At 36.7% G+C, this 12,787-nt stretch overlaps 2 protein-coding genes across 2 annotated transcripts; one reads left to right on the forward strand and one right to left on the reverse strand.

Moving 5' to 3' along the window:
- LOC142171364 (uncharacterized) lies at positions 1-2,079 on the forward strand. The gene is made up of 3 exons (XM_075233730.1): positions 1-490; positions 717-821; positions 896-2,079. The coding sequence occupies exons 1-3, from the start codon at positions 50-52 to the stop codon at positions 1,778-1,780; spliced, it is 1,431 nt and encodes a 476-aa protein (XP_075089831.1). The 5' UTR covers positions 1-49; the 3' UTR covers positions 1,781-2,079.
- Positions 2,080-3,126: 1,047 nt separating this feature from the next.
- LOC107792722 (putative transcription factor At1g61730) lies at positions 3,127-4,142 on the reverse strand. The gene has a single exon (XM_016614956.2). The coding sequence runs from the start codon at positions 4,096-4,098 to the stop codon at positions 3,355-3,357; it is 744 nt and encodes a 247-aa protein (XP_016470442.2). The 5' UTR covers positions 4,099-4,142; the 3' UTR covers positions 3,127-3,354.
- Between the last annotated feature and the right edge of the window lie 8,645 nt (positions 4,143-12,787).

The following is a 12,787-nucleotide window of genomic DNA, read 5'->3' on the forward strand; positions in this document are numbered from 1 at the left end:
TTTTCTCCTTTAATTTGTTTCGTTGAATATATCTTTCTCTAACACAAAAATGGAGGCATATGAAGGAGGTCGGTCGAGCTCAAATAATAAAAAAGCATCACAAGAGTATAAGTGGAAAGGAAGAGTTCCGGAACTGGCTACTAAGAAACGCTTTGAGAAAAACAAAAAGAAGCAAAACAAAAACAAGAAAAGAAGGGTTATTGAAGAATTAGCGGAGTGTGTTGGGGATAACAAAGAGAAAGATGGGCGGGGAGTTTGCGGGGAGCATCAATATCTGTTAACAACATCACTAGATAACATTAGCTATAACGTGTTGGATTGGGAATCTGTCATGACGAACATGGCAGAAGAAGTGAATTTCGTGATCAAAACTATGGTGCAACTGCTAGGGGTTAATAAAGAGGTGGCTCTTCTGCAGTTTGAACTACTATTGAAGAGCTTGCATATCCGCAAAGACTACATATTGCTTATTCTCAAGGCTTTGAAGAAGGTAGGATCGAATAGTCCTTTCTTTAAGTCAAAGAGGAATGTTATCACATTATAATAATTATGTGTTTATCAGTATGTGAAATATTACAATGTAACATGGAAACTTTGAAAGTGAACCATTCTCTTTTGTATGATTGTGCTGATTAGTTATAACAACACTTTGATCTTTTTCTTCTGCTGGATGACTTGTATTATCTTTATATGCACAAATTGAACTTGTTTTTTAGGAGTATGTTTCTGAAGAGGAAGAATATGAAGTATTGAAGAAGATTTGGGATGTGAAAATGGAGCATGTGCAACTTATTAGGGATGAGCATTTTAATTTGATTAAGGTAACCTTCAAGTTTTGTATGTCATAATAATACAAATTAAGTTACAAGACTTACTGGTTTGCTTTGTGGATCAGATGGGAGAAGAAAAAGGAAATAAGAAGCAGAAAATGGCAGAGAAAGCAGAAGATGAGGAAAACAACAACTTTGATGGAAAGCAGTTGGTTCTGTGCATTGAAAAATTGCAAGATATACAAGACAAGCTCGAGAAGATTAATGAAGAAGCAAGGGATGAAGTGTTGAAAATAGCACAAAAGTTGAGTCAGATCCGCAAGCCAGTGTATGAGAAGCGAAATCATATTATTAAAAGTATTCCTGACTTCTGGTTGACGGCATTCCTGAGACATCCTATTCTTTCTGAACTTGTAAGTACAGAAGAGGACCATAAGATTTTCGAGTTTTTATGTTCTATCGAAGTGGAAGACACTGAAGATTTTAAATCGGGTTATACCATCACCTTCTACTTCAGTCCAAATCCCTTTTTTGAAAATACAATGCTGTCGAAGACTTATACCTTCCTTGAAGATGGACGACCTACAAAAGTTACTGCTTCCACAGTACAATGGAAAGAAGGAAATGGAGTTGTTCCCCATGCTGAGGAAGGCTTCTTTAGGTGGTTCAGTAGTGAAGTCGATCAGAAGTATGATGAAGTTGCTGCGATAATCAAGGATGAGCTATGGCCGAACCCTCTAAATTATTTTAATGAAGCTGATGAAGAAAAAGATGTTCATGAGGCAGACAAAGGTGGTGATGAGATAGTGAACGACAGTGAAGATGATGGCAATGAGGAGGCTGATGAAGAGGATCTTGAGGCTGCAGGCGGAAGTGGCAATGAGGTAGTAAAGGACAGTGAAGATTACGATGAGGAGGCTGATGAAGAGGATCTTGAGGCTGCAGACGAAGCTGGTGATGAGGGAACGGAGAGTGAAGGTTCTCATGATGACTATGATCTAGGAGGATGATAATGAAGATATGATGAAGCCGAATTAACTCTTATACAGCCACTCCTCTTTCTGAGTTCGATCCCGTAAAATGTTTTCTTCAATAGGTCTGTTTGGTGTCTGTGATGAGGCTTTAGATGTTTGGAAAAGAACGTACAGAACATTATGGATAGCTAAATCTACATCCTCTTTTGAACCTGCTTGTTTTATCAAGTTTGAGCTTTTGGTTCAAAAAAGCATATTGTCGAATTGAAAATATTTCTCATGCCATAATTCAGGCTGTGATGCATGGTCATTGGTCACACAACAAAGTTATAACACCAGATTTAAGAGAGTATATATGTATCAGCTGCTTTTTGAGGATATATGTTATCAGCTATGTAGAAAACAAACCTTTAGTTGAATATTGAGTCGGAAGGAATTTATAAACAACAATAAGGAAATGATATTTCCTGTATGAAGGTGGATCATCACTAAATCGCAGCAAATGTTAGACTGAGTGAATTCTTCTCACTGAAGAAGCCGAATAATAAGTTGTACTCACAATTTCTAAATACCAATTGCATGATAAGCGAGATCGCCAAACTTCTCAATCAACTCGCCAATACAAGTCCTAACCCTGAGATATTTCATCCCACGTTATTCGTAATAAGCACATTAACCGTGATCAGATATGACATAAAGATAAAGAAAAACAACAGTGACAGATTTAGGGAGCACATGCTCCATCTGAATTGCTCAAGACAAATAAGGAGAAACACCGAAAGTCAGCTCCAGAAATCATTTCTATTGATTACAAAAGAGCAGGTAGGCGAATTGCACACTTGACACCTTCCCTCCTCCTTAATCCGAGCTTGGGACCGGCTGATTTGACAGGTGGAGAAACGATTGTTGATTTATTTTTATTTTTATTTTTATTTCTTGCAGTTAAAGAAACTAGACAAAATAACAATGGAACTAGAAGAAACTAGACTAGCCCAAAACCGCTAAGCAACTTCATATATTATATCCCATTCTGTATTAGTTAAAAAAGTTTCAGCTGTATTATATGTCCAAGTGAATTTGATTATACATTAAATGAAATCCCATTTATCATTACCTCTTTCTATTTTCATATGTTCTGCTTATTATTCTTTTTGAATAAAGCAAAGTGTTGTATATCACTTCGAACCTATTTGTAAAAACCATCACATATATTCATATGATATAAAGTTAAATTTCATGCTATCAGGTGAAGTCGAACTTGTTAGTTAAATCAACAATGAAGAGAAGAGGGAAGTTTTTTCTGAACATTTCTCTCTGCAATTCAGTAAATGAACTAATTTTTCGCAGGCAACTCAGACAGCCAATCTGCTAAACTTGTGGCACTAGAATCCTCTGTCACTTTTCCACAATACAGAAGCAAAAAGGGAAAAATAAAAGAAGACAGTAGATTAATGGTTTAAGGTATTTATGCCTATAATCACCTCATCATTGACAACCAATTCTCTTAGAACCCGATAGAGCAGCACAAGAAACCCAATAGCAGAAAAAAAAAAGAGACAAAAGATAACAAAAATTGAAAAACCCAAACAAGTAGGAGAAAAATCTGGCCATCATTCCTGAGAAGCTTTCAGAGCATCAGTCATCAAGTTCACTTGTTCCTCCATCAGCGTTATCTCATTCAACTGGTGTTCGGCCCTAGCAATCTTCATTGAATGAGACTTTTTCAATATTTCATGTCTTTGTTCCTTGCTAATCAACCCTGGGTTCCGTCTAAACCAATCCTCTAAATCAGCTGCACTTCCTCCGTGTAAAACCAAACTCGAACCTGAACTACCAGCACAAAAGCTGTTTTTTTCTTTTGCAACAATCATTTTACCAGCTTTCAGCACTTCGTCATCAACCTTGGCTGCTCCCTCTTCTTTGTCAACTCTGTCATCACCCCAAATTCTTTGTGAGAGTTCGAACAACTTCTCCTCGTGAGGCTTCGCAAAGCTCCTTTTGCCAATATTTTTCATATATTTTCTTTTAATTCTCCTAATTTTTTCTTTCAGTTGAGTTATGTTCACTTCGGCTTGCAATTTGTCCTTGATAAAAGTATAAAAAACATCATAATTTGCTGCGGGGCTGGTATTCTTTTTGGATTCATACTCGATCATTCTTTCGAGGATAACTATTTCGTCTTCCTCGCTCCATAACCTTTGAAAGCTCTTTGCATCCACATTAGCGCCCTTCTTTGCTGACTTTTCCGTTGTCCGTTTCTTTCTATTGTTGGAATGAGGAGGAGGTGTCCAGTCTTTGTCAGATTCTTCAAGGGGATCATCACGGTGATTTTTGGTTAAGTTTAGGGAAGCCATTTGATAAAAGGAGAGAGGAAGCAGTGTTTTTTGAACTGTTTTGATTGGAATATTTTGTTTTTATTTTCAAGTTGAATACCAATACTAAAGCATCTGATGAAACTAATCGACAGTAAAACTTTCCTCGGTTATGGTTCATGCTAAAAAACAAAATCAGCTTCCCGAGGCTCGTTGTTTAAAGTTCCTATACATGTATTTATCTAATTTTTAAGATTTTTATAAAAGAGTTTTTAGGTTCATGAATTATAATCTCTACTCTCTAGGTTAAAAGGACTTTATAGGTTTGTTATTGGGAAAAATTAATTACCGTGTATTTCTCAAAAACCTTTCAAAGTCAATATTTAAAATTTTCATATTTGATCTTCTCTTCCTTTTATTTTTTTATATTCCCAAGCTTAACTTTTCAAATTCTATATGATTTTATAAATTCTTGAAGTCCCCTTCCGATTCTATCTTATATGTCTCCTTTTTTATTTAATAGTATTATAGAAACACAAATCACAATGATAACGCTTCAACCGGTCGTTTTTAGTGTTGTAGTCCCGTTCTCCCATTTAGTTTTTATTTTAAGCCCAATTGTCATTATGTGACTTGCCGGGGTAGTTGGTTCGGATCCAGGGATGTTTCGGGATGAGTTGAGACACTTAGTCTCAATGTTGGAAGCTTAAGTTGAAAAGGTTGACCAGATATTAACTTATGTGTAAATAGCTTCGGAATGGAGTTATGATGGTTCCGATAGCTCCGTTGGGTGATTTCAGACTTAGGAGTGTGTCCGGATAGTGATTTGGAGGTCCGTAGTTGATTTAGGCTTGAAATGACGAAAGTTGGAAATTGAGAAGTTTGACCAAGAGTTGACTTTGTGCTTACCGGACTCAGATTTTGGTTTCGGAAGTTGGAGTAGGACCGTTGTGTCATTTATGGCTTGTGTGCAAAATTTGAGGTCAATTAGACTTAATTTGATAGGTTTTGTCATCGATTGTAGAAGTTGAAATTTCCTAGTTTTCATTAGGCTTGAATTGAGGTGCGATTCGTATTTTTAATATTGTTTGATGTGATTTGAGGCTTCGACTAAGTTAATATCGTGTTTTAGGACTTGTTGGTATATTTGGTTGAGGTTCCGGGTGCCTCGGGTGGATTTCGGATGGTTATCAGAATGGAATTTGATTTGGAGAAATGGCTGAAGTTTTCTGGTGTCCCTGTCTGGTTTCCTTGTACGCGGTAGCGTAGGCTATTTTTGGGCAGTGGAGGTTTTATTCTATGCGATCGCAAGTCTTGGGCCGCGATCGCATAAGCTGGAGGAAGCAGTGCATCGCGAACGCGTGGGCTAAGCCGCGTTCGCGAAGGAAGTGAGGCAACTGGGTTCTGCGTGGTTGTTATTCGCGAACGTGGATATTACGCGATCGCGTAAGGTGAATTTGTTGGGCAGTATAGTTTTTCTTCGCGATCGTGAAGCATTTTCCGCGATCGCGATTAAGGACACCTGGGCAGAACTTAAATATTTCAAAAATGAGGGTTTGAGTCATTTTACATAATTTGGTTTTGGGAGCTCGAATTGAGCCGACTCTTAGGGAGATTTTCAAGGGAGTGATTTGGATAAGTGATTCTTACTTGGTTTTGGTTAAATTACATGAATATATCTTTGATTTCATCATTTAATTAGTGATTTGGGGTGGGAAATTTGGGGAAAATGGAGAAAACTTCTTAGGCCGAATTTTAGAGATTTGAGCGAGATTTTGGTATCAAATTTGAGTAATTTTGGTATGGTTGGACTCGTGGTTGAATGGGTGTTCAGATTTTATAACTTTTATCGGATTCCGATACGTGGGTCCAGGATTTGACTTTTGAGTTGACTTTTGATATAGAATGTAGCATTTTTATATGGAATTGATTCCTATAACTTAAGTTGATCGTATCGAATTGTTTGTGGCTAAATTCGAGGCATTCAGAGGCCTTTTCGCGAGGCAACGACTTGTTGGAGTAGAGTTTGGCATAACTTGAGGTAAGTAACACTTCTAAACTTGGTTTTGAGGGTATGAAACCCCGAATTACGTGTTATGTGATTGATGTTGAGGTGACGCGCTTACTAGGTGACTGGCGTGTGGGCATACACTGTAGTAATTGTGATTTAGTCGATTCCAAGCACTTGAGCTGTGATTTATACTTGAAATCATATTTAGGCTATATGCTGGTACTATTGGGACCTATAGTGGTCGTTCCTTGCTGTTGAGTTATTTGCTTAATTGCAGTTATGTACTCAGTCGCATTCTTCATTATATATCATATCTCAGTCTCTGTTATCGTACATTGTCACATCTCGTATCATTGATTTGGGTTGCTTAGCATAAGTGTTGTGAGCCCGAGAGAATGGAGAGATTGATGATTGAGTGAGTCTGAGGACCTGTTGTGAGTGATATTTATGGGATCAGGCTACACACCGCAAAATGCTTTATTGATTCATGACATGATTTGGCTTATTATAGCGCTTGGGCTGGATCAGACCCTCCGGAGCCTACACACCCACATTGAGCACAATTGCTATTGATTTATTTGCATTGGGCTAGATCTGCCCTAAATTTATTTGCATTAGGCTGGATCTGCCCTGGATTTAATTGCATTTGGGATGGATCTGCCCTGTACAATGGTGAGTGATTGAGTGTGATGAGTGAGAATTGAGACATTCAGGTTGAGTACTCCGAGAGTGTGAGTACGCGAGGCTTTTATTGTGTTGCATATTGGCAGGTAGATATAGAGATGTCATATTCCTCATATCATTCATACTTGACATATTTTATATGTTCCGACTTTAATTGTTAAACCTAGAAGCATGCCTAAATCCTTGTACCGTTACCTGCAGATTGTGAATTTCTGAGATATTACTGTCATATTTTCCGTAAATATTCGTACTGTTAATTCTGTATGTGGGCGGTAATGATCGAGCTCGTCACTAATTTCAGTCCAAAGGTTAGATTTGTTACTTATTGAGTTGGTTGTACTCATGCTACACCCTACACTTCGTGTGCAGATCCATGTATTTTCGGGCACGGTGGTTGCTGATTCTCAGAGTTCAGTCATTCAAAGATTATCGAGGTAGCTGCCCTAACGTCCGCAGACCTTGACTCTCCTCTCCCTATCCCTCAATTTTACTTATTCAATTTCAGTTTTTCTTAGTCAGTGTTCCAGACTTTGTATTTGTATAGATGCTTATGTACTCGGTGACACCTTGGTTTTGAGAAACTTCTGTATTGAGTTATGACGTTTTATCCAGTTTTTTGAGATTTTCACTTATTTAAACATATTTTAGTGTATTTAAAATTTGGAAGTGTTGGTATGTCTGAGTTGCTGGCTTGCGTAGTATCATGATAGGCGCCATCACGACAGGTTGAGTTTTGGGTCATGACAATAAGTGTGTGATAGGGGCTAACTCCAATCATTACTTCAAAAAAATATATTCCTTTTTATATTCTTCTCTCTTCTATATTATATTATTATCCTTTATTTAAATTATATTTTCTTATTTCCATTAAACAAATCCTTTTTTTATCTTTTTTACATATTCATCCCATATAATTCATATTTCTTTCTTATATAACCATTTAAAATAAAATTATTTTATACCATAAATTTTTAAATAATATAATTTATACTCAAATATTATATATTATACATATTAATGAATAATTCAAATAAAAGTGAAATCATTGAGATACAAGATAATTCAATACATATTACATGTAGTTTAAGATTTAGTTTAAATACTACTTTAATATTCAACTTACAATTTCCACAGCCACAACCACAACAATCCTCTGTCCCATTCACTCAATTCTTTAATGATTTTGGTGTATTTGGAAATGACTTATCTCCCTACTAAATTATTATGTTATTTAGTGTAGCTTTAAATTTATGTATTTCCAATTTTAATGTATTTTTATTTAATGTATTTTCAATTTTCACTTTTTACTTTTCAATTTTAGAAACATCTTCTATTTTATATTTGCACCATTTATTTTTGTGTAGGTTATATATTTCTTTTATATAATTATAACTTATAACAGCATTAACTTACAATTTTACATAAAAATAATATATGCACGAAAATTAATTTATCAAAATTATACACCAAAATTAAGATGTAAAATTAATATTATAAAGATATTACATAAACAAAATTAGGTATATATTATTTGATAAATTAAAAGAGTTAAAAAATAAAAATAAAAATAAAAAAATAGAAAATAATGATGAAGTGGATGGATAGTGTCACTCCAAATTTACCCTCCAAAATGGAGGCAAATTTGCAGCTGGGCTGGAGCAAAATTCCTTCATTTTTACTCTAAAAATGGAGTTTGGAGGTAAAAATGGAGGTGGGTTGGAAATGACGTTAGTAATAAGTTTTAATTTCTAGACCACACGCCATTTAGTAAAATTTAAAGCGTCAAATCATGCGTGATTGTAACGACCCGATCAGTCGTTTTGAGTATTAACGCTCTGTTCAGTGGCTTAAGGTCTCGAGCAGCTCTGTATTATGTGTTATGACTTGCGTGCGTAGTCGAGTTCGAATTTTGAATGATTCGGGATTGATGTGGAAAAAGGATTCGTGTTTTAAACGCTTAAGCGGTAAGAGTTGACCGAAATTTAACTTTTATGTAACTGACTCCGGAATGGGTTTTGACGGTTCCAATAGCTTCATACGGTTATTTTGGACTTAGGCGTGCGTCCGGATTTGGATTTAGATGTCTGTAGGGTAATTTGAAGCATTTCGGCGAAAAATTAGAAAGTTAAGGTTTTGGAAGGTTGAGAGGTTTGACCGGGAGTTGAATTTGGTATTACCGGGGTCGGATTTCGATTCCGAGAGTTGGATTAGATCCTTTATGTAATTTGGGACTTGCATGCAAAATTTGACATCATTCCAGGTCGATTTGATGTGTTTCGGTATGTGGGTTGGAATATTCGAAATTTCATAAGCTCGATTCATGGTGGGATTCGTAGTTTTGACGTTTTTTGATGTGATTTGAGATTTCGAGCGAGTCCGTGTTATGTTATGAAACTTGACGGTATGTTTCACTGGGGTTCCGAGGGGCTTCAGGTGTGTTTCAGGTGAGTTTTGAACATGTTTGGACATTTCAGCACTTTGATGGTGTTCTGGAGCAGCTGAAGTGCGGAGGGCTTATTTTTGGAGTGCTGATGTGCGGCCACAAACTCCCGATGTGCGGAGGCAATTGAAAATGTGCGGATTGTAGTGGAAAATGTGCGGACCGCAAAAATCCTCTTGCGGCCGCAGAAAGGGGAATCTGCAGGTTTGATGGTCTGACTTCAGAAGCTTATATCTTTTAATCTATAAAAAATTTGGAGATGATTCAAAAATCAAAGTTGTAGACCTTTGAGTCTAGTTTCCATAAAGGTAAATAATTCATCATTTAGATATTTGTACAGAGAGTTATGGATAATTTACTAAAGCCTGATAGTGCAGATGCTGCTGAAGTGCAGCCGCACAATTTGGATTGCGGCTGCAGAACCTGGAATGTGCGGTCAACACTTTGGAGGTCAGATGTGGTACCATATAAATGAGGGTTTCATCTCATTTTTTATTTTTAGACCTAGAGAGCTCGGTTTGCGGCGATGTTTCGTGGGTTTTTCAAGAAAATCATCGGGTTAAGTGATTCTTATTCAATTTTGGCTATATTATACGAATTCGTTGCTAATTTCATCATTTAATTAGTGATTTGAGTTGGAAATTTGGGGGGGGGGGATGTAAAAACTTCTTAGACTAAATTTTGGGGATTTGAAAGGCGATTTGAGGTTGGATTTGAGTAATTCTTGTATGGTTGGACTCATTATCGAATGGGTGTTCAGATTTTATAATTTTGGTCGGGTTCTGAGGTGTGGGACCTGGGATTGACTTTTGGGTTGACTATTTAGTTTTAATTAAAGATCGAAGCTTTATTATCCGGAATTATTTTCTATGAGTTTTATTTATGAATTGAAGTTATTTTGGCTAGATTTGAGCCGTCCGAAGGTTATTTCACTTGAGAGGGCCATTTTAGAGTATTAGCCTAGCTTCTTTGAAATAAGTATCTTGCCTAACTTTGTGTGGGAGAACTACCCCTTAGGATTGAAGTCTTTGGTGCTAATTGTGTCAAGTGAAGTCCGTGTACACGAGTTGACAAGTACGTGCTCGGGCTTATTTGTGGAAAGTTGACCTTTTAGGGCTATTAGGTTCTTATGTTCATTAGCTATGAAGTTGTTTTATTATGTTAAGTTCTCCATTTACTAGTTTCACCTCTACGTGTCTTAATTGGAATTAATTGCCTCATGTTCCGCTCTTATTGCCAATTTGACTCTTGTGTGCCTTAACTGAGGTCGATGGCTCTTCGATTGCCATGTTATCCTTTTCTAATTACTTATCCTTAATTGAAATTATTATTATCTCTTTTGTAATTGTCTATCCTTATTTGAGGTTATGATTATCTTTTCTGTTGCTTATCCTTAATTGAATTTATTGCATCTCTTCGTAATTGCTCAACCCTAAATGAAGTAGTTTAGTTATCCTTTATCGTAGTTGCCTCATCCTTATTTGAAATTATTGACTCATGTTATCTCCCTTGTTGTCGAATTTTACTTTTGTGGAATCATTTGTTACATATTATTTCTCCCTTGTTGAGCTCGTTCTACCGTTTCTTTGTGATCCAAAGCTCTTGAGTTGTTTTACTTGTCGTATTCTCGCACTATTGTTGTTGTTGTTGCTATTGTACTTAGTTTGTTGAGCCGAGGGCTTTGCGCGGTTGTGGTATTGACACTATTTAGATGAAATGCTATGGAATATGGGCACATGTTGTGAAAGTCATTATATTGTGATGTTGTGTTTTTGGCACGTTATGTTGTTGGGAGGTTTTGTTCGGGTGTTTGCACGAGGTTTCTGTCGTGCTATTGTTACTATTGATATTTGCACATGCGGGGTGACAAGGCGGGCTATATATGTAGTTTTGCGCATGTGGAGAGACAAGGTGGGAATATTATTATGTGCGTGCGGCGAGACAAGGCGGGCATTTACTTTATTATTGCGCATGTGGTGAGACAAGGTGGGCTATGTCGAGGATTGATTTATGATACCTTGTGATGGCGTGGGGGCATTGTTATTGTTATTATTTGTATAGTGGTGTGTCTACCCTGTGTGAGTTATACCGTGTATATTTCGTGGTGATCGTTTCTTATGTGCCATTCATTATCTCTACTCTTACTTGTTGACTTGAGTTGTGGTAGAACACTTGCACAAGCATACACGTAATTAATCACTCGTATCGGTTAAAGAAGATGAATCGTGACGTTCATTGACCATTTACATGTATTCTCATTTACTTGCCTTCTATGTGAGATTGGAACGTGAGTCATCAGTGCAGTTATCAGTTGTAATGAGGGCATACGATGCCAAATGATTAGAGTTCATGAATTGGGACCCGTGAATTGTGTGAGTTTTGAGGTTTGGTACCTCGTGGGGATTATTGAATAAACCTGGTGCGAAAGCGGTTATTCTTATCAAGTTTCTACTTGTCTTTCCTTTCTTGGGTTTTCACCGGATTTCCTCATGGGGATTATTGAATAAACCCTTGTTGCTTCTATTTCCTATTGCAAGAACCGTGTTATTGTTGTCATTATGCGTAGTTTTGTAGAGATATCGTACTCTATTAGTTCCATACCTATACTTGTTCAGGTTATCTAGTCCAGTAGGTGTCTTGACTTTCCCTCGTCACTACTCCACTGAGGTTAATCTTGATACTTACTGGGTACCACTGTGGTGTACTCATACTACACTTTTGCACATTTTTGTGCAAATCCATGTAATTCGGAGTCAGTCGATCGCTAGCTAGCTGTACAGATCTTGCTGTGGAGACTCAAGGTAAACCTATTGCTGCGTTCACAGGCCTCAGAGTCACCTTCTGTTATTATACTTGCACTATTTTATCTCTATTTCGAAACAGTTGTATTTAGACGTTTTTGTAGCAGACTCAGTGGAGCTTATGACTTGTACTACCGGTTTTGGGAATTGTAACTGTATATAAGGTTTTTATCTCATATTCTTTGTTTGATGGCTGATTTCTTCAATTAATTCAGTAAGTATTAGGCTTACCTAGTCTTAGAGACTAGGTGTCATCACGACATCCTACGGAGGAAAACTAAGGTCGTGACATTGATTAATTTAAGCTTCAAACCTATGTTATCAATTTTGAATTATGCACCTTTTTATTACACCAGACATATATAGTTGCTCTTATATAATTGTGGATTTTTCTTTAGAAAATTCCTTTCTGCCACACTCGTTTTGGCCACAATGGCCCAAATGGGGTTATTACTGTAAAATCACACCCAAATTAGGGTTTCTGTGCTAATCCTATGCCAAACTGCCCTTCCCGTTAGGGTTCAAATTTCTCTCCTTGATGCTCTCTCATCCATTGAATGCTTGTCTTCCCAATACATGGAAAATATCAAGCATAAAAAAACCTCTTTCCCATAAACGTATTTTTCATCTTTTTTTTAGTGTACTCGTATATATTTCGAATTTATTCATCTATATACATATACTTGATTGTGTATTTTATATATCTTTTATATAATAAGGTCTTCAAAGCCCTAATATTTAAACAACCCTAGACGTCCGAACACAAAACCCGAAGGTATATTTTATCCCTCTTCA

This window comes from Nicotiana tabacum, chromosome 17 (assembly GCF_000715075.1).
Source record: "Nicotiana tabacum cultivar K326 chromosome 17, ASM71507v2, whole genome shotgun sequence".
Taxonomy (NCBI): domain Eukaryota; kingdom Viridiplantae; phylum Streptophyta; class Magnoliopsida; order Solanales; family Solanaceae; genus Nicotiana; species Nicotiana tabacum.